General features: G+C 47.2%; 3 protein-coding genes across 4 annotated transcripts; 1 reads left to right on the top strand and 2 right to left on the bottom strand.

Moving 5' to 3' along the window:
- Positions 1-1,921: 1,921 nt before the first annotated feature.
- psmd3 (proteasome 26S subunit, non-ATPase 3) lies at positions 1,922-8,156 on the bottom strand. Its single transcript, XM_086134079.1, has 12 exons — positions 7,819-8,156; positions 6,242-6,432; positions 6,015-6,155; positions 4,843-4,979; positions 4,579-4,769; positions 4,254-4,357; positions 4,054-4,168; positions 3,161-3,280; positions 2,971-3,074; positions 2,749-2,904; positions 2,610-2,660; positions 1,922-2,113 (listed from the first exon to the last, which is right to left on the bottom strand). The coding sequence occupies exons 1-12, from the start codon at positions 7,991-7,993 to the stop codon at positions 2,036-2,038; spliced, it is 1,563 nt and encodes a 520-aa protein (XP_085990205.1). The 5' UTR covers positions 7,994-8,156; the 3' UTR covers positions 1,922-2,035.
- LOC147192971 (serine/threonine-protein kinase WNK4-like) lies at positions 8,134-17,586 on the top strand. 2 transcript variants are annotated; one of them, XM_086134060.1, is made up of 24 exons: positions 8,134-8,206; positions 9,181-9,782; positions 10,524-10,696; positions 10,769-10,989; positions 11,396-11,553; positions 11,913-12,001; positions 12,730-12,949; positions 13,191-13,433; positions 13,588-13,693; positions 13,770-13,906; positions 13,984-14,033; positions 14,104-14,239; positions 14,359-14,475; positions 14,653-14,754; positions 14,885-14,939; positions 15,009-15,107; positions 15,192-15,544; positions 15,629-15,659; positions 15,741-15,796; positions 15,869-15,917; positions 16,035-16,353; positions 16,419-16,576; positions 17,120-17,187; positions 17,259-17,586. In XM_086134060.1, the coding sequence occupies exons 2-24, from the start codon at positions 9,456-9,458 to the stop codon at positions 17,292-17,294; spliced, it is 3,303 nt and encodes a 1,100-aa protein (XP_085990186.1). In that variant the 5' UTR covers positions 8,134-8,206; positions 9,181-9,455; the 3' UTR covers positions 17,295-17,586. The 2 variants fall into 2 exon arrangements, with proteins under 2 accessions (XP_085990186.1, XP_085990187.1); XM_086134061.1 differs by lacking the exons at positions 16,419-16,576; positions 17,120-17,187; positions 17,259-17,586 and having other exon boundaries at positions 15,634-15,659; positions 16,035-16,178.
- LOC147192970 (uncharacterized) lies at positions 17,473-19,757 on the bottom strand. Its single transcript, XM_086132900.1, has 8 exons — positions 19,605-19,757; positions 19,493-19,540; positions 19,113-19,229; positions 18,720-18,787; positions 18,594-18,633; positions 18,459-18,510; positions 18,127-18,356; positions 17,473-17,484 (listed from the first exon to the last, which is right to left on the bottom strand). The coding sequence occupies exons 1-8, from the start codon at positions 19,755-19,757 to the stop codon at positions 17,473-17,475; spliced, it is 720 nt and encodes a 239-aa protein (XP_085989026.1).
- Between the last annotated feature and the right edge of the window lie 440 nt (positions 19,758-20,197).

The raw sequence follows: 20,197 nt of genomic DNA, 5'->3' as shown, positions 1-20,197 counted from the left end.
GTTGGTGGAAGCAGTTACCAGTTTGTCATTTGTTTTCATCTTATTTTGACTTTTGTTTTTCAGTTCAGTTTTCATTTGTGAGTTATTAACGTGTGTTATGTCAGTTGAATGAGGTGTGTGAGGGGAGTGTCAGAAGTATTGTGTAATAAAAACATTTTATTTCAAAACTGCGCTAACTTTGTAGTAGCTGAACAATTTCCACAAATTTAATACAGCTACTATATAATAGTCCACAGATTTAATTAATTCTAAAAAAAATACTGCTTGGCTGCATCACAACATGCAGTCAAGCCATTCACCAAACACTTTATCAAAATTTTTGTTCAACTTACAGAGCCTTCTGTCCATCATTGTAAACAAGTGCAAACACCAGTTGTTATTTTTTTACTTTTGTTTTACTTCCTTTGCGCCAGGTTGCAAACTTAGAGGTCAACTTTCACTTCTGTGGCTCCAGAAGTGTTCCACTCCAGCACAAGGCCCTTAATTCTTTCCTTTGTTTGCCACATTCAGAGATCGATTGATGGGGTAGTTGAAAACTGTTGCGGGTTTATTTTGAGCAGAAAAAGGAACTTAGATGTCCTTTAGGTAGTGTATAGCATTGTTGCTGTTATTATGTACCGGGTTTTCCTGAGTTTTGAGGGGGGAACATATACAAGGTTACCACCTTTGGCATTGATTTTAGCTGAAGGGTTTGGCTGGATTCTACATCTGCCTTAAGATAAATACGACTGCATCCACCCTCTTGGAACATGTGAATTACTGTACAGGTACTGATACGTCAAGATTTTCAGAGGGACTTTTTGATGTCATCCTCCTAATGATGACGATTGATGGTCAAGAGTAGGAAGCGAGATAATTGAAATGTTTTCTATCTGAAGCTGCAACAGCTAACATTTCCACATTGTTTATAGAAATTGGACAAAACAGATGGTATGACAACAAAACACCAGTGTTGCTTCATAATGGAAGTTATGCCCATAACTCACAATAAGGCTCATGAGGGCTAGGAATAATACAACTTAATTTACATAACACATTTCAGACCAGCTGCAGCTGTAACAAAGCACTTTACATACAACATAAAATAATAATACAACAACAAAATAGCGTCTCCCGAGGTGGATCAAAATGGCTGGATTTTTCTGTTTCTTTCGTATTTCACAAACCCAATATTCATAAGAACTCCGTGTTGAGGCCGGTGCAGCTGCATAAAACATATCAAAATTTGGGGGTTGGTTGCACCTTTAATTTGAAAAAATATTGGTGACACGTTTTTACTGAAAATACTCCTTTTGTGTGATCTTAACGATATATTGAGTACTTTTTTGTGTGTGTGTAAATTGAATTTATCAATAGACTGTTTCCAAAAACAAACTAAGCTTCTACAAAAACATATTGTGATCTGTATTAGAAAAGTAATGGATATATGGTCAAATGAGGCTGAAAATAAGCAAAACTATTTTCAGTCGCGTTTCATTCATCGCTGTTCCGCCATCTTGTCACCAGCCGCGTTGCATCCTGGGAATTTTTTACTCCCACCCCTTCTTTCTTCGTCTGGGAATATGTCCCTGGAGGTTATACTGCCACCTGTGGGTGACACTTGGGCGATCACACCGAACGCAAGCTGGTGCAAAACAAAACAGACACGTTTGATTATTTTTAAGCGTCCAACCGCTTAGTATAAATATAAACTGCGATTGGCTGGCGACCAGCTCAGGATCCAGCACACCCAAAAGTAGCCCTCATAATATAAAGCGCTACTATGGATGGATGGATGGTAATTTTTTTGGTGCCATCATCTATTTTCAGTCATTCTCTCCATTTGAACAGTCGCAATAGGCTATTCGGAGCAAAATGGGCGCCAATGGAAGCTTTCAGCACAGCGTAAACTAAATAATAGTGAGGGAAAATCATAAACACCTTTACAAGATGGCCATCTTTATTTGTTAACACAAGAAAAGAAGCAGAAAAGAGGGGAATTGTGGGTAATAAACATCAGACCGCCACTTCCTGTGTGCACAGGAAGTTAGCATGCTCAGGGGAAGCTGTCGTCGTCATCTTCGGCCATTTCTTTGGCGAACTCCAGATCTTGCTGCTCACGTTCGCGACGCTCCTGAAAACGCACACACGTCAGTTGTGCCGCACTGGGATTGGCTGACAGTGACGTCATTCTCATGAATATGCATGCTCTTGGTGTGTTGTCTTGATAGCGAGGGAAGTAGTGGAGAGGGTCGCGTGCGTTTCTCTCACCATATCACGAATGTGAAAACTTAGCAATCATGTCGTGTTAATTAGTTCTCGTTCCCGTGATGCACGTCACAAGCCACTGTAGGTTAAAGCTGACCTACTTTTTAATTTTATTCATGAAATACTTTTAGTGAACGTGAAACTGTACACTGCAGTAAATTATATCTAATATTAATAACATACACACAAATAGGTTTTTTTCCCTTCTCATTTCTCCCTACACTTCTCGCGATCGACTTGAGACCAGTCCGCGGGCTACCGGTTGATCACGACCAACTGGTTGGGCACCCCTGGTCTAGTGTAAACAAATGTGTAGTGTGTAGTGTGTGTGTGTGTGTGTGTGTGTGTGTGCTTGCAACTACCTCAGCTGACTCCAAGTCTTTGTTGTAAGCTTTGGGCGGAAACCTCATGGCCTGAACACAACAGCAGCACAGTTAACACCATGATAGAACACAACACAACAACACTTTGACTGATGTACAGGCGTGTGCGTGCGTTCACCTTGACGGACATGTTGTGTATGTCAAGGCAGAAGGAGATCCTCTGGTGGAAGGCCAGCTGGGGTTCTCGGGTGCCGTAGATGTCCATGGTCTCTTTGGATTGGACAAAGCCTTTCTCGTGGTTGATGCTGGCCTCGATCACGCCGTCCCGGATGGCCTGTGCGGACAGAACACGCGGCCGTCACGTCTATGCACATGGGTGCGCGCGCGCCAGGTACGCTACCTTGGCCACAATGAACTCGGCGTCCTCGGGGCTGTCCAGCTGGAGCTTGAGGGCGATGTCGGCCAGCGAGATGCGAGAGTACGACAGGCTGATCATACGCACGCCTGCGCACATACGCATCAAGGCGGTTAGTTTGCGCGGTGCGATGACAGCGCCTCGGCTCGACGTGGCGCCGTGCAATAGCGCTCACCTGTCTTGATGACGTTGTGTCTGAGGCGGATGATGAGCGTGTATGTGCCGTCCGCCTGGAACTTCTCGCCAAACTGCTCCAAGGCTTGGTTGAACTTGGACAGGTTGCCTGTTCTCACCGCTGCATGTGCACACGCACAGACGCAAACACACACACACACACACAATGTCAAATGTTGAAAGGAGTTAGCGGCACACAATCCTGCTCATACTAGCATTGTGCACATAGGTCCATTGTAAACAAGTGCACTTTGCTTCTGGTAGTTGTTAGATAGGTTTCACCATATGTCACGTTTATATTGAGATGTTTTTTTCTTTTTAGTTAACGGATTACGTTCATATACACTAAACATCAGAAGGGGAAAAAAAGAGCGGTTGTAGCAGCGACTTCATGACCAGCCATTGTTTATCTACCGCTAGATTTCCTGGCAGCTTCTTGTCCTGCGCTAACATCAGCTTGAAATGTCCTGTTTTTGAGTAACAGATTGGTATTTTTTTTTGAAAGCTGAGTCATCGGTTAATTGAAAACATTTTTTAAACTAATTGACTGTTGAAAATAAAATAAGACCTAATCTGTACATGTGCTTTCAGGACTATGGCTACGTCAACACTGCAGCCCAATTCCGATTTTTTTGTCCATTTGCAACATAAAATAGTTTGTTTTTTCATGCAGTGTGAACAGTACAATTCAGACTTTTTTTCAAATTCAATCTGGGCCTCTTTCGTATGTGGATAGAAATCTGATACACCTGCATAATAATGATCAGATATAAAGTGGCATGTGCTCATCTTAATGTTCCCTTGCATGCCTGCAGGTGGCAGTGAGGTTGTGACACTGACGCTTGGATAATTAGTGGATGGATGCTCGAAGCTGATGATGATGTCATCACTTACCCTGAGTGAGCAGGAAGTAGGGCATGAGTGACCTCTTCAGCGACGGCTGCCTGAACTGTAGCCTGTCGGGAATTTCTCCCAGCAGCAACTCCACCACAATTAGCAGCTTGTGCACCTGCGCAGACACACGCACACGCACACACACCCCCGTCAGCCTCTCCACTTCCTGCTCCTTGCTTTGGTTGCGTGCGCATGCTCACCGTCTGCTTGAATCCAACCGCAGTGTGTTGGGGGGCTTTCCTGAGCGCGTTGGTTAACGTCCGGCGGGCCTCCGAATACTCCAGCTGGATGGCTTTAATGCGACCTGACACACAACACACGCAATGGCACTCAGTGACCCCGGCTAGCGCGAACAACTCTGCTTCACACAGATGTGCGTGTAATACCTGTGTAATGCTACGAAATGTCATTTACGCGATACTTCGGTGCCTTGAGATAAAAGTTGACTTTTCCGTGAGCAGTTGTGTGTGTGTGTGTGTGTGTGTGTGTCGGAACGGGTAGTACAAATGTGTGGGTGCTTATTACCAGTGTAGTAGAGGTATCGGGCCCACTCGTTGTTGTTGGCGAGTTCTGGAAATACGGACTTGGAGACAAGTTTCTCGGCCTGATCATAGAGGTTGAAGTTGAGGTAATTCCTCAGCAGGAGGTTGAGGAGAACTGCTTGGCCGTCGGCGTCGTGACGCAGCGTCGCCGTTCTCAGCCGTGTGTGCAGGAAGCTGATGGAAGTACGAGGTAAATCACTGAACCTGCGGACCGGCGGGTCAAGTGTGGCGAGCGACTTGGGCGTACCTGCGGATGTCGTCGAGCTGGTTGAGGAACTCGTAGACGCGCGCGTGGTAGTAGTAGCACTTGGCAGCCACCAGGTCCAGAGCCCGGCGGTTCTTGGAGGCCATCTTCTGCAGCAGGTCGTCAGATACCTTCTGCGCCTGACGTAAAGTCACACGAGGATTTTCGCCCTTCAAGATCTTGTAACACGACATGATGATCACAACACGATACTTTGGAATGGTGGAGTGGCAACAGACGGCAGGATTTGGCAGAATTTGAGAGCTTTTGTCGCCCTCTGCTGTCATGACAGGAACAACCTGGGGACATGTATAGTTCCCCAAAACGTCCACTAAAGATTTCTTTGCAGTGCTCCGGGAATTAGGAATGGGAGAATGATCATCATCAGCATTCTTCAGTCCCGACTACCCAATCACAAGAATCAGCAATATGACAAGATCTGCCCAGAATGACGTTGAGTGAAAATGAGAAAGTGTGAGACAACCTAAGCACAATGCAGAGGTTAATTTGGAAAACCCCAAGATGGCTTATTTGGAGAAAGGGAGTTTTTGTAGTAGAGGGGGGAAAAAAGTGATGTTTGGGTGACGTTTTTGTATGATATCGTCTTGAGATAAATCTGATGATAAAACCAGATTAAATTGATTATTTCGCAACCCTTTGGCTTCATCTGTTTCTCGAGGAAGCCTTCCTGTGATTGGCTCATGGAAGACGATGATGCGCCAACAAGCTTGGTCAGGCCCAAATTCCGCCAAAATGAGCGTGACGTTTCGGATGGTATCACGTGTGCACACAACGTGAATTTAAATTGCGCAACTAGAAAATTTGTGAGAACCGCAGTCGAATGGTTCACGTCGGTCTGTCACCACAAAACGAAATCAGATGGCACACTTTCATATTGCTGTTACTTTTTATTCTTTATTTTGATTGTCTACTCAATATCCTTTAACCTGGTTACATAAAAAATTAAATACTTTAAAAAAAAAAAGCCTTTCCAGAATGTATTTTTGTGGAGGATTTTAGAGACATTTAAACATGTATCTGAGCAAATTCCACCAAAACGGCAGCGGTGCCCACCTGACTTGTCACGTTGGTAATAACTGTCCGTGTTGTACGTCTTTTATGTCGGATGGCTGCTCGTGTGCACAAATAACAGGAGCAAATGGGGAAAGTGTTACCTCGCTGAACCTCTTGTTGTTGGTTAGGTGGACCACCAGAAGCAGCTGCAGGTACGCCTCCACCTCAGGAAGCAGAGGACTGGTGGCAGCCTTCCCCGTCCTGGGTCGGAAAGGCACGTCCCCATCCACAAGGTCCATAGGCTGCGCACACACAACACACACATTAGTCCAAGTCGACAAATTTGCCCTCGGAATTTTAATATTCGAGGGGACGTGAGATAACGCACCTCGTCCAGGAAGGCGAGCAAGAAGTCTCTGGTGGCAGCGTTATTGGTGAAGAAGCCGCTGACTGTTTTGTGGAGCACCAGCGTGTTGAGGCGGCGGCTGGTGGAGGGCAGGGCTCGCAGGGCTCGCAGCACGAAGCGAGGCTCCTTGCCTGACACGGCCTTCTCGATCTGCTTCACGTGCTCCTTGATGTCTGAGTATTTTGAATGACACGCGATTAATAGAGCATTTCCAAGCAAAGTGTAAAAACAGTAATTGACACATGATGCGCCACTCCAGCATGAGGCTTGGGTAGCTTTTTCGCCCACATTCCAAAAACGGGTTTACTCAATAAAAGTCTCGAAATGAGACCATGGCAAGGTCATGGGGCAGGGGTTGCGACATTCCCATTCCCCATGTGTGTGAAGTCACTGATAAGTACCAGTGCCTTTGGGTCACCACCTATCGACATCAGGCACTCAGTTTTCAAGTAACCGAAATTTTTCAGGTGCCCCAAATTTTCCATTTGGGACTAAAAACCTTTTATCACCATGTCAAACCAGCAAACAGGATGTTGCGATATCACACAAGGAAAAACCACGACCGACTTCTCCTGGTCTGCTAACACCACAGCGGTGGTGAAGAAGGCCCAGTATCAACGCCATTTCCTGAGGGTGCTCAGAAGGAACAACTTGGGAGGAAAAATTGCTGGTCTCCTTCTACGGAGCCACTGTGGAGAACATCCTCACATATTGCATCACAGTGTGGTACTGGGGGTGCACAGCAGCAGAGTGGAGGCCCTGCAGAGCATCATCGATCGCGCCCAGAGGATCGCTGGCCACTCTCTATCCTTAATGGACACCAAGGCCAGGTCTTGCGCCCTCAGCAGAACTAGGAACATTCTTAGAGACTGTTTTCATCCCAGTCACAAACTGTTCAACCTGCTGCCCTCTGGTAGGCGCTACAGAATTCACAAGACGCAGACAAACAGACTCAAAGACAGTTTCTTCCCCAGAGCCATCGTTGCTCTAAACAAGGGATCACAACACTACCTCCAACAAAATGTGAATTACCCGAAACCTGTTAAAAACGTGCAATATCTGTAACCTATCAACATGTGCAATCCTGTCTGTAAACATCATGTGCAATGCTTGTAATCTCTGAACAACTAAGTGCAATAGTGAATTAGTGAAATAAGACGTGCAATAGTGTAAATATGTGCAATAGTGTGACAATAATCCATACAGCAGATGGAAAAAATGTAAACTACGTACAACTAAGGCGGCCTTAAATCTTTTATTTTTATTGATTGCTTGCTTTTGTTTTAAATTATTGTCTTCACCAGTGGAGCAACGCTCATAATTTCGTAGCTGGCATTAAACAGAATGACAATAAAGGCTTTTGATTTGATTTGATAAAATGTATTTCGTTTGATGTTTGGCGAGCGTCGCTTTCCCTCAGGCGGCCGATATAAACAGTTAGAAAAGTGACGTCATGCGCTAGCAACGACGTTGACGAGGCTCGCAGCCGAGTGCCGACTCGCGGGCAGTCGGTGGCGGCGTGCCGGTTCCGGAGTTATCAGAGGCGCGGGCTGGCCTACCTTCCAGTGTCAGGCTGTCGAGCTCCTTTGGCGGCTTGGCCGAGCCAGCGGCCTCCGCCTCGGACATCTCAACGTCCTGCGGCTCGGCGGCGGCCTCCTTGGGCTTGTCGGCCTTGGAGTCTCGTTCTCGGCCTCCGGCTCGGTCGCGTCGCTTGGCCCCCGCCGTCTCCTTCATCACCTTTGCTGCTCGAAAACACCACAAACCAAACCAAACCAAAACAAAAATTTCACCAAAACAAGCAAGGACAACTTTGCGATTTTTGCTCGCTGCTCCCCGCAATGACTGGCAAGTATGCTGTGCTGCCTGCTTTGGATCCGCAAAGGATTGTGGGAAAGGGCAGAACAGACAGAACCAGTCGATCGCAGAGCGCGTCGACGTCACAATACGGTACAACACCCCTTTATCGCCGTTTGTTTTCCTGTCTTTATTGAGCAGCTAAGGGAATTCTCATGAAATTTGGGAAGTTGGCAAACAAAGCTGATGCAATTGAGAATAGTTTCTCATTTGTAATGCCTAACTGATAGCAGACAGCAGCCCGAAACAAGGCAAAAAACAAACACAAGCACAACAAACTGAAGTGAACACTGTCCCAATAAAATAAATAAATACATAAACTAAAGCCCGAATCTCACTAAGCTGTGAAGGGTTGCACTTGTGTGCGGACTTTGCCAATGTCTCTTTTTTTGTCAGGGTTCGTTCAATATTAGTTAAAATTTGAACGACAAGTAAAACTGTTTATCAATGTCTTGCGAATATCTTTGCAACCTTTAATTCACCCTGACAAACATTCACACTCGCAAGGACCCGCTCAGTCTGACACCACTTTTATGGTAGTGATTACATTTGATTTTTGATTTTTTGTCAGATCGTCAACAATAACTCCTAAATGACCCTTCAAGTTGTCGAATGTCACTCCCAGACTGAATTTTACTCTGAAACCAGCCCATAAAACTAAGAACATTTTACTTTGTGGATTTCTAACAACCACATCGCTTTGCCTTTAAGTTTGTTCGCTTATCCTAATGCTAACACATGAGAAAGAAACATCAAGCAGAGACAACTTCTGTATTAGACCAAATCATAACAATATTGACATTCATGGCAGTAATAATAATAACAATAATAATGGCTGATGAGGAGCCAGCAGAGGTTTGGGATAATTGCTGGATAAAACATAATTTCATAAATAATAACTTATAAAAGTTTTTGAATTATTATTTTATGATACTATGTTACCTATTTTAATTTGTTTTGGTTTATATTATGGGTGTAAAAGTCTTTTTTTTAGATGAGCTTTTCTTTGGAGTGAAAATATGTGAAGTAAATATCAGCAAATAAAAAAGTATGCTGTCATATTTCAGGTGTCATGTGGGGGGAGCTTGTGTCGTCTGCTCGCAGCTGATAGAGATGATCTCACGGTCAGGGCCTCACTCACATCTTCATCTTTGTCTTGATCGTCTCCTCCTTCTCGTCACTTCCTGCGTATGGCCTGAGGGTCATTTAACTCTATTTTTTCTTGTCAGCTTCACTGCTCTTTATTTGTTTTTCTGTTTGTGATGATCTTCATCATCTGACTGGAGTGCAGCCGTACGACAAAAGCCTGAGATGGACTCTTGAAAAGCCGGGCCAGGACATCATGGAGGACGACGGAAAAACATCCGAGGACCGAGAAGTGAAGTCCGGGTTTCCCGAGAGCTCTTCCGCCAGTGACCAATCAGATGAGGGGTCCGGTCGGGAACCCAGCTCGGTCTCGGACTCAGACTCGGATTCGGGTGAGGACATGGTGGCACCGGCGGCTGTGTTGACATCGGACGGAGACGAGGCGGCCACCAAGGCAGTGGCGTCCTCACCAGATGGACGCTTCCTCAAGTTTGACGTGGAGATCGGACGAGGATCCTTCAAGAACGTCTACAAGGGCCTTGACACTGAGACCACCGTCGAGGTGGCCTGGTGCGAGCTGCAAGTATGTGCGCACTCACACACACACACACACACACACACACACACACACACACACATGTAAACACACACATACATGCTGCACACGGGCACACACACGTGCACCCAAATTTTTACCCCCCCTCCCCAAAACACACAGCCACATACTTGCATACACATATACATATATACGCGAACACACTGAAGGAGTTTAAAGAGCGTGTGTGCATGTGTGTGTTTGTGATATCAGCGCATTGGTGTGTGTGTGTGTGTGTGTGTGTGTGCGTGTGTGTGTGTGTGTGTGCGTGTGTGAGATAAAGGACTTGTGATGATTTAGCACTTTCTGCGTCATCGGATCGGGCTCACAACAGCTGACTGATGGCGATAATGGAACACACACGCACACACGTGCACTCATTTAATCAGTGTGTGTGTGTGTGTGTGGTATAATGCTCGCCGACTTCGTGTTGGTTATTTTATTGTTTCTGTTAATTTGACATTAGTGTTGGTCCCAGCAGCACCCTGGCCTAGTGGTTAGCACGCATGCCTCACAGTCAGGTTCAAACCTTCCTGTGTGTAGTTATCCTGTTTTCCCCATGCGCCATTTCCAGACAATCTTAGCATGTTAGCTTCATCCAAGCCAAAGAAATTGTCCATTGGTGTGAATGCCTATTTATTTGTAATGGCCTAACCTCGACTGGCGACCAGTCAATCGTTAGTTTAGAAATGCCAGATTACTGACCAGTGACAATATGTTCCCCATCAGACTCAGCGGCTGACCCGTAGCGAGCGTCAGCGTTTCGCAGAAGAAGTGGAGATGTTGAAGGCGCTCCAGCATCCCAACATCGTTCGTTTTTTTGACTCGTGGAAGTCGGTGCTGAACGGTCGCAAGTGCACTGTGATGGTGACCGAACTCATGACATCCGGGACCCTCAAGACGTGAGTCCCCCGGCCGCCTTCCAACTACCCTGACTCCACCCACCTCCTCCTCATCTTTCTCCTCCTCCTCAGTTACCTCCGCCGATTCCGCCCAATGAAGCTGAAACTGCTTCAGCGTTGGAGCTTGCAGATCTTAAAAGGTCTTCACTTCCTGCACTCGCGCAATCCTCCCATCCTGCATCGTGACCTCAAGTGCGACAACATCTTCATCACGGGGCCCTCGGCCTCCGTCAAGATCGGGGACCTCGGCCTCGCCACCCTCAAGAAGGCCTCCTTCGCCAAGAGCGTCATCGGTAAGGCGGCCCCGGGGCGCCTCTCTCACGTCACCACGGCATCACTGCAACATCACAGTGATGTCACTCTGATGTCGCAATTACATTGTTATATCACCACGATGACATCATTGACATCACAAAATTAAGATATCCCATGCCATCACAATGACATTACCACGACATCCCTGACATGACCAATGTGGCCTCTCGATGACATTCTAGTGACATCCTGAAGATGTCACTGCGATGTCAGATTAACAATGATGTCACATGACATCACTATAGCATTACTGGGATCACCCGGATGCACGGTGACCTCATGACATTGCTGTGGGGTCACTGTAACGTCATGGCACCATCCCAATGATGTCACTGTGACGTTGCAATGGCCTCACAATGTTGTCCCGTCTGGCGGTGCGTTCAGGAACGCCGGAGTTCATGGCTCCCGAGATGTATGAGGAGAAGTACGACGAGGCGGTGGATGTGTACGCCTTTGGGATGTGCATCCTGGAGATGGCCACGACCGAGTACCCGTACTCCGAGTGCCAAAACGCCGCTCAGATTTACCGGAAGGTCACCAACGTAAGTGGCTCGCGCTCCAGCTCCTCCTCGTTTCTCCGTCTCGTCGCCATCTCATTCTCTTGACCCACTCATCTCTCGCTCATGTTGTATTATATTTACTTATGGCTCTCTTGTGCCTTACACTTGAATCATTCTTGTCTGGATCTTCTCTTACTCTTATCTCACTCTCATCTCGGTTGTGCTTGGTTGCGCCACATCTCCATTTCACTTTGATCTCATCTTACTCTCAGTTCACTCACTTCACACTCTTCTTTTGCGCTCTCCATTTCTTGGTCTTGTCTCACTCATGTCTCACTAGCACCTCACTTCCAGCTCACCCGTGTGTCATTCGTGTCTCACTCGCTCTGACGCTCTCACAGGGAATCAAGCCCGACAGTTTCTCCAAGGTCACAATTCCTGAGCTGAGGAACATCATCGAGGGATGCATTCACACCAACAGCAGTGAGAGGTACAACTCACTTAGGACCCGCTTAAAACCAGAATACCGTATTGGCCCGAATATAAGACGGCCCTGATTATAAGACGAGCCCCTCTTTTTCAAGACTCAAGTTTGAAAAAAGACTTTTTGAACACCAAATTGATTTTTATACAGAAAATAATTACAGTACATCTGAAACAAATGATTCTAACAATATATTTAAGAGAAAAAGCATGTTATTTTGCCTCATTCAAATCTTAATATCTGAAGATTTAAATATGTAAACTAAAGTGCAATCACATTCGTCACTGAATGGCTTCTGGTTTTTGAAATGTAAATTACATCATAACTTCTCCTCAGCTGCCGGTTCACCTGGCCGATCTTCGACCCACTTTTCTCCAGATTGTCGCGACGTTTCTCCATTTTCTGTTATCTCTTTTGTTATTTTCTTCTCTTTTTTTTCTTACCGCTATTTTTTATTTTTCTTCTTCGTGCTACCGCTATTTTTATTTCTATTCTTCGTGACAGGGGTTCGCTTTGGCCTGGGGAGTCAAGTTCAGCATTCGCTTCAATGCTATCTGGCGCCATCTAGCGTCGTGAATGGGTATAATGTTTAGACCCTGAATATAAGACGACCCCCACTTTTTCAGTCTTATTTCAATGCAAAAAACACAGTCTTATATTCGGGCCAATACGGTAGTACCAGCAGTGTTGGTGTCCTAGCCACGCACCCTAAACCTCTGAGTCCCTTCCTGCAGGTTCACGGTTCAGGACCTTCTAGACCAGCGTTTTTTCCAGGGCGAACTTGGGGTACACGTGGAGCCGGCCGAGGATGATGATGGCACAAAGTCGGCGCTCATGTTGTGGTTGAGGATGGATGGGACCAAGAGGCTTCACGGCAAGTATAAAGACAACAACGCCATTGAGTTCCTCTTCGAGCTCCACAACGACGTCCCAGAGGAGGTGGCCCAGGAGATGGTAGGCCATGGGACTTCTCTTTCTCTCTTCCTCTCTCTATCCCTCTCTCTCTCTCTCTAAAAAAGTCACTTACACAGTCTCTCACACATTCACACACATACACACTCACATTCCCATAATACACTGACATTGACTCAGGCAACACATAGTCACATAATCTCTCACTGACACATCAACACTCACTCACGCACATACGCATACACGCTACAGTCACTTACACACTCCCTCTATCTACTTGCAGGTGGTGCTGGGGTTCGTGTCGGAGGGCGACTACAAACTGGTGGCAATGGCCATCCGAGACGGCGTGACCGCCATCAAGCGGCAACGCAATAAACGGCGCCGATTGGCAGAAGATGCCACCCGGAGACAGGAAGATGCCGCCCGCCGATTGGCCGAAGACGTCACCTGGAGACAGGAAGATGTCGCCCAGGAGAGAGAACAGCCCCCGCCCCTAACACCCCAGATGGCCAATCAGCAAGGAGAGGTGCTTCACGCTCCTTTAGTATACATATCAATGGCAGGCTCTTTAAATTTGTGTGTACGTGAGTGCTGGCCTGTGTGAATTTATGTGTGTGTATGTGTGTGTGTGTGTGTGTGAGTATTAATAATGATGTATGTTAATGGTAACCCTCCATCAGAAGTCTGAAGTTCCTGCTGCATCCTGGCTACAAGCCCCACCCGCCGCCGTGACATCAACTGGCGGTGGCCAGGTGCATTACGCGAGTGACAAGATGGCCGCTACGGGTTAGATTTGACTTCATGGTTGGACGGCCACTAACTTTCGTTGGATTTTGAATTGATCTTGTGCTTGTCATGGCAGTGAATCGCGTGACAGACAGTGGTCCGCAAGCCCCACCAACTCCTGTCGCTTCTCACTCTCAGCAAAATGTCTATGTGCCACCTCCCAGGGCCCGTATTTCAAAGGCTCCGCCCTTTCCTGTTCTGCGCTACCCCAGGGTGAGTAGAGAGCGGGACTACAGACTGGGGGTTGGGGGCAATCATCAGTCAAATTTTTTTGCTCTCCACACGTTCAGAGCCTTGCAGTATCACAAAATGAACACAGGGTCTCTTCACCTGCTGACAGGTAACACGCACACACACACACACACACACACAAAGGGTTGACGAAGTCTTGTCGAATGATTGTCTTGTAGCTGCGCATCTGACGTAACGTCGGGTTTGAGTGACGGCAACGACGGCCAATCAGACAAGAGCTACCAGGAAGTGACCGAGCGGCATCCTGACCGAAAGCTGAGGAGGAAGATGAGGGCTCACCTCAGGCTCACGGGGGTGAGCGTGCGAGCCACAGTCCATTGCGTGTTTGTGTTGATGCTTTGGCCAGTTTGCACCGATGTATTTGTATTGATGTGTTTGCGTTGGCGGGCATGTGCGCGGGCATGCGCGTACAGGTGTCCAACATGGCCGACCGTGTGGTGGAGTGTCAGCTGAGTACTCACGACAGCAAGATGGTGACCTTCAAATTTGACCTTGATGGTGACAACCCAGAAGACATCGCCTCCGTTATGGTGAGCGTCAGCGGCCAATCACAATGCACATGGCAAAAGTAATCATGCACTGCTCCAACTCCTTTACTTAAGTATAAGTGAAAAGAAACAAAAAGGTAAATTACTGTCAGAAATTCTGAGACGAGGCCCAAAAAAGGTTATCGCAAACACAACACTGCGTGTGTGCATGTGTAACAGATGCACAGAGATTTCATCTTGGCGAGTGAGCGAACAGGATTCATCTTGCGCATGTATGACATCATCAGCAGGGCCGAGTCGATGATGATGCAACAGAAGCAGGTGTATTTCAACCTCACACACACACATGCACACACACACACACACACACACACACAAACACACACACACACGCACATAAGAGGAAGCCACACTTGATGACTATTGCTTTGATTACTTTGTCACCCAATAGACAAAGATGGTGTCCGAGCGCTCAGCCAGGACATCGTATGGCTCCTCCCTCAATGGTAAGATTTTGATTAACGGTTCGTGCTTGATTGCCATGTCAGACATTGATTGACGAGTCTTCCTGGCAGACTCGGCAGAGGCTGAGCCGTCCCCTTCCGAGAAGGTGAAGCCCGAAGCTGCTCCCCTCGCCGCAGGGATGCAGTCGCAGCCGTCCTCCAATTCTTCAGGTAATTCCTTCTCCAAATGACTTGGGATTTGGTCCGCAACTGCTCAAGATGTATCTGCCTGCATGTCTGTCTGTCGTTCCCCAGCCCCCACGGACCCCCGCACGGATGCCCCTTCATCCCCTCAGTATCCCCCACCGCCTCTGGCGTACCCTACCTTCAGCAGCCCCACTGGCGCCACCCCTCAGTGGCCGCCCCCCAACCAGCCACTCTTCTCTCTGGCTAACATGATGTCATTAGCCGTGAGCATGGCTCACTCCTTCCTGCCCCCATCCCAGAGCTACCACCCATCAGCCCCCTTCACGCCCACCCTTAGCCCCTTTTCGCCTCCCGTGTTGACCCCTTTGGGCCATCCCTCCTTCCGGGCGCCTTCGCCTGCCGGGATGGGCACCGCTCATCCAGGGCTCCAGGGGGCATCGCTCAGCTGGAGCCCCACAGAGGTGAGTCATGGATGTCTCTTTTGATTGATCGACTGGTAATTCTGATGTCATTCACCTTCATCCTCACCTGTTTCTCTTTCTCAGCCCAGGTATCCCTCAACCCTGCCCCCTCAAGGTGAGTGTGACATCACGTCTTATAACGTCACATCCTGTGACATCACATCCTGATCAAAACGTTTTATTATCATTTGCACAGGTTCAGCCCTGGCCCCGCCCTCCTCCATGCAGGCCCCGCCTCCTCATCACACGCAAGTAAGATTCTCACACTGATGATAACGCTAATGCTAATGTTTGTGACTCGGGGGGGATCTTATTCTGACACAGGCACATCCCACCGTCATGCCGTCAGCTGGACCGCCAGCCACACGTGACGGTAACTACATGCACGCACATAAATAAACACACACACACTTTTAACACTTTGCAACGCATTTGTTTACGCTCATGAGTTCACGAGTGTATTGGTTAGCGATATATAATGTTTCACCAGTGACTCCTCCCACTCGAAGCGTGGGTCGTTTCCAAGTGACGAACTCGCAACCCCAGATGGTCACGGCATATTCACCACCCCCGTCTCAGATGAGCCAATCAGAGAGCTCTGACAGCATCTCTGAGAAAGACAGCCAATCAGAAAGCAGTTGCTATAGCGACACAGAAGGTGGGCCGGAGGGGAAGTGGAGGGACGTGCGCAAGACAACCAGTGGCGAGGGACCGTCTGGCAGCCAATCGCGGAGCCGCTCTTACGTCACGTCCGACGAATCTGACAATGACGATGAGTCGTGGGAGGAGCTAAAGGAGATTCGGGAAAGGTGACTCTGATAGATGGCCACTGTGGAAACACAGCTCTTTTGACCCTGACCCCATTCCTTCCCAGGCACCTGTTAGAGATGCGTCGCCTGCAGGCCAGTCAGAAGCGAGAGATGGACGAGCTATGCCAGAGGATTGGAAAAGCCCCACCTCCGGGCGCTGTGGCCCCCGCCGCCATGTTGAATCAACGTCGCCTGCGTAGGCCTGATGTACTTCCCCCCACAGGTCAGAATGCATGCTGCATTGAAAGGCACATGACCACATGGCAGGTCATGACAAATTGTTCAGTTTCTAACTACAATTAAACAAACATTCAGCTAAATCATTGACAGGTCAGCGAGGGGAGGGGATGTAACCTGTCAAGAGGTCAAAAGGACATTACATATTCACTGTCTCGCAATAAAGTCAAAAGTGCTTCATCTATTTCATCCATCCATCCATCTTCTACCGCTTATCCGGGGCCGGGTCGCGGGGGCAGCAGTTTTAGCAGGGAAGCCCAGACTTCCCTCTCCTTAGCTACTTCTTCCAGCTCTGCCCGGGGGATCCCGAGGCATTCCCAGGCCAGCTGGGTGACATAGTCTCTCCGGCGTGTCCTGGGTCGTCCTCGGGGTCTCCTCCCGGTGAGACATGCCCGGAACACCTCACCAGGGAGGCGTTCAGGAGGCATCCGAATCAGATGCCCAAGCCACCTCATTTGGCTCCTCTCGATGTTCATCTATTTCTTTTATGTCAAATGGTCACGTGACATTTGTGAGTTTGTGTTGGCAGGTATCATAAGGAAGCGCTCTCTGGAGAGGCCAAGCAGAGTGTCATTTGTGCCAGGACACACGTATGTGGTAAGCTACCAATGACATTCTTCTTTTTTTTCTGCTCATTCATTTGTTGATATGACCTTTTGACCTTGCAGCCTGACACCAATCTGAGTGTTGAAGAAGAAACGTGACAATAGATGCAGCTGTTCACAATTGTTGAGCTAGCTAAGCACACTCACGAGGCTATCTGCACTTCTGATGCTAACCCAGCTAATTACGCTAATAGTGCGAGCTTAGAGCTGACATTGGGTGTGTTTGTATGCCATGACCGATGGAGTTTATAGACTTCAAACAGCAATGTGGAAGCAGTCACCACGGCAACTGGGACAGGACACCGTGATGCTTCGAAAAGTCCCAACAGGATTTCGGCTCACACCTTCTTTTATTCTTTCAGCTTAAGCAAATAAAGTTGATTCAAATAATGAGACTGTTAGGGTTTGGATGTGACCCCAATAGCACGACAACAGGCAGGTATCGTTGAAGCCAACACTTGACGTAGTTCATTGAAGAGTCTTCGCAAAGTCACTCAAGGGGAAGCACGAGAAGTCCACAAGGAAATGTCCACACAAGGACCAAGAAGCTGCAGGCGATGGCAACAGAGTCCACTGGCGTGGTGACAGCACGAACTTGCACTGAGGAATGGTCTGTGAGTCAATTTGTACCGGTCCAAACGAGCAGATAGGCAACAGGTGGGTAATGAGCTGACGAGTCTCAGGTGTGAGGTGCAGAGCACCCTGGCTGAGGAGGCTGCCTGGCTGGCCCCTCCCTAACAGAGACTGTTTGTGCCGTTGAAGCCAGGCAGAAAGCTATGTGACTTTCTTATTCGGTCATTACCGTGACAAGTCAACGATGTTGAGGAATGAGTATGTTGCCATCGTCTTCTTTACCATGCCAATGCATCTCAACACTTTTATTGCACCAAGTCAACAACAACACAAAGATGAAATACAAATTTATTAATACTTTATTAATAGTCTGCTGGATCACCTCAGGAACCAGGCTCAGCTTTCCCCTGACCACTAGGCTGCCCTGCACACACACACACACACACACACACACAGACAAGCACACACACTTCAGTAGTCCAGACTTTTGTATGTAGGGTGTTTGACTCACCTCATAATAGACAATAGTGGTTTCAACATTGACTACAACGGCGGCTTCTCTAGGAATCACCATTTTGTTGACCAATTCTACACACACACACACACGCACACACACACACATACACACACATTCAGAATTTTAATGATGTGTTTCAATGTAAATGTGATGAAGGAATGGATGTTTCTGACCTTTCAATTTGGATTCAATGAGTTCTTCGATCTTCTTTCCGGCACAGCCGCTCTGCAATCAAATACACACTAATGCAGTGAGGGGTGTTGTCGAGTAATACGCATTGTGTGATATTAACGGTGACTTCAACTTACAATAAGTTTTCCCCAGAACGTGGAAACTTGAATTTTACATCTAAGCAAGAAAGTTCAACTCCTTAGAAGATATTACACGTGTGTGTGTGTGTGTGTGTGTGTGGGTGGGTGGGTGGGTGTTCTCACTTGGCATTCCCATGAAGAAGAACCAAATGGTTTTCTTTGATATCCACCTTCATAGACATCTCACACATCTACAGGAAAACCACAAGAAAGAGGTTAATAAGCGCCAGAGGAAGAACTCAGAAAAACATTTAAATAAGTACCAGAAGAACAATCAGAACTTCAATAAGAACCAGGATTACAAATAGAAGAAAAATCTCAATAAGTGCGAGAAGAGCAACTTCAAGAAAAAGTTCAATCGCAACCTTAAGAACCCCAAGAGGAACCAAACACCTAAAGAAAACCAGAAGAAGAACCTCAATAAGAGCCAGAAGTAGAACTTCAATGAGAATAAGCCGAACCTTAAAAAGAACCTGAAGTAGAACCATAAGAAGTATCTGGTGTCTGGGTGCTTACCACACTGAGTCCATGTTGTTTTCCGGGCGGTCTGGTTCTGGCGTCGATTAGAATTTGTAGTCCAGTCTCGTGAATGCTAACCGCTATCGGTTTCCTTAGCTCCACCTCCAGCGTGCTCTGCGGACAATCGCAATGCACACCGCTCATCATGTGACCTCGTGGCTAAGAAGCAAAATGGGGATCCTACATTCATTCCCTAAACCTGAAGTAGTGGAGAAGAACTTGTTTATCGTGGATTTAGATAGTTCCTAAGATGACAATCCAGTGGTAGTGATCATTCATCACTGAATCGTGGAGTGAAACTTCTTTTGCTGTATGACGGGCTCACTATCTAATGGCTACAAGGGAAGGATTCGGAAGGGGTATTGTGGCTGTCTTACCGAGGAGAGACCGACGGCTTTTAGGGCAGCAGACTTCAGGAAGCTCAACTAAGAACCAGACAAAAAGTTAACTCCATGAAAGCACCTTCACAGTAAAAGCCTCCTCACCAACCTGTGGCAGGCTGAGGGAGAACGGGCCATTGTCGTGCAGCGGCCGGAATAGTTCGTTGAAGAAGTCGTCAGTAAAACACACGAATGCCATCAATGACTTGCGTCTCTGGGCTTTAGGAGAGATAGAGGAGGATATGTATATGTATGTATACATTAAGATATATATGTGAATACATCTCTATATGTGTATTAATGTGTCTATCGTGTGGGCCATGTGGCAAGCTGACTGGAGAGAAATGTTAGCATGTTCTATGGGAACATGACCATATAAGTGTTTCTCTCATTCCCCAAATAAATATAATAATAATTGTGAAGTCACCTGTGGCGTCTCTGCCGTACGTTGAGGACTCGGACTCGTTGCTGTTTCATTTTCAGCGAACTTTGAGCTCATCTAAACGCACCTGACTCCCACCTACGTGACGTCACGACAACAAAACACATCACACCAAAAACAAATTGCACAACGTGCTGTCGTCTCCATAATATATATTTTTTAATGAGAAGGGATTTATTGATTTATCGATGTATATTTGTGTGTGTGTGTGTGTGTGTGTGTGTGTGTGTGTGTGTGTGCGCGTCTGATTCTTTCTCATG

This window comes from Hippocampus guttulatus, chromosome 16 (assembly GCF_054856545.1).
Source record: "Hippocampus guttulatus isolate MCC_2025c chromosome 16, RoL_Hgut_1.0, whole genome shotgun sequence".
In the NCBI taxonomy this organism is placed as follows: Eukaryota; Metazoa; Chordata; class Actinopteri; order Syngnathiformes; family Syngnathidae; genus Hippocampus; species Hippocampus guttulatus.
Note: the sequence above shows the minus strand (reverse complement) of the source record. Positions and strands in the feature narration are given on the sequence as shown.

What these genes read in the sequence shown, in the direction of transcription:
- psmd3 (XM_086134079.1), bottom strand. Translation starts at nt 7,993, where the DNA reads ATGAAGGAGACGGCGGGGGCCAAGCGACGCGACCGAGCCGGAGGCCGA. An exon ending in CAGCTCGACGACATCCGCAG is followed by an intron (nt 4,770 to 4,842) that starts GTACGCCCAAGT and finishes TACTTCCATCAG; the next exon opens with CTTCCTGCACACACGGCTGA. An exon ending in CCGAGTTCATTGTGGCCAAG is followed by an intron (nt 2,905 to 2,970) that starts GTAGCGTACCTG and finishes CTGTCCGCACAG; the next exon opens with GCCATCCGGGACGGCGTGAT.
- LOC147192971 (XM_086134060.1), top strand. Translation starts at nt 9,456, where the DNA reads ATGGAGGACGACGGAAAAACATCCGAGGACCGAGAAGTGAAGTCCGGG. An exon ending in AGGAGGTGGCCCAGGAGATG is followed by an intron (nt 12,950 to 13,190) that starts GTAGGCCATGGG and finishes ATCTACTTGCAG; the next exon opens with GTGGTGCTGGGGTTCGTGTC. An exon ending in CGCCTCCTCATCACACGCAA is followed by an intron (nt 15,797 to 15,868) that starts GTAAGATTCTCA and finishes ATTCTGACACAG; the next exon opens with GCACATCCCACCGTCATGCC.
- LOC147192970 (XM_086132900.1), bottom strand. Translation starts at nt 19,757, where the DNA reads ATGTATACATACATATACATATCCTCCTCTATCTCTCCTAAAGCCCAG. An exon ending in TCTCCCTCAGCCTGCCACAG is followed by an intron (nt 19,541 to 19,604) that starts GTTGGTGAGGAG and finishes TCTGGTTCTTAG; the next exon opens with TTGAGCTTCCTGAAGTCTGC. An exon ending in CGTTCTGGGGAAAACTTATT is followed by an intron (nt 18,511 to 18,593) that starts GTAAGTTGAAGT and finishes ATTTGATTGCAG; the next exon opens with AGCGGCTGTGCCGGAAAGAA.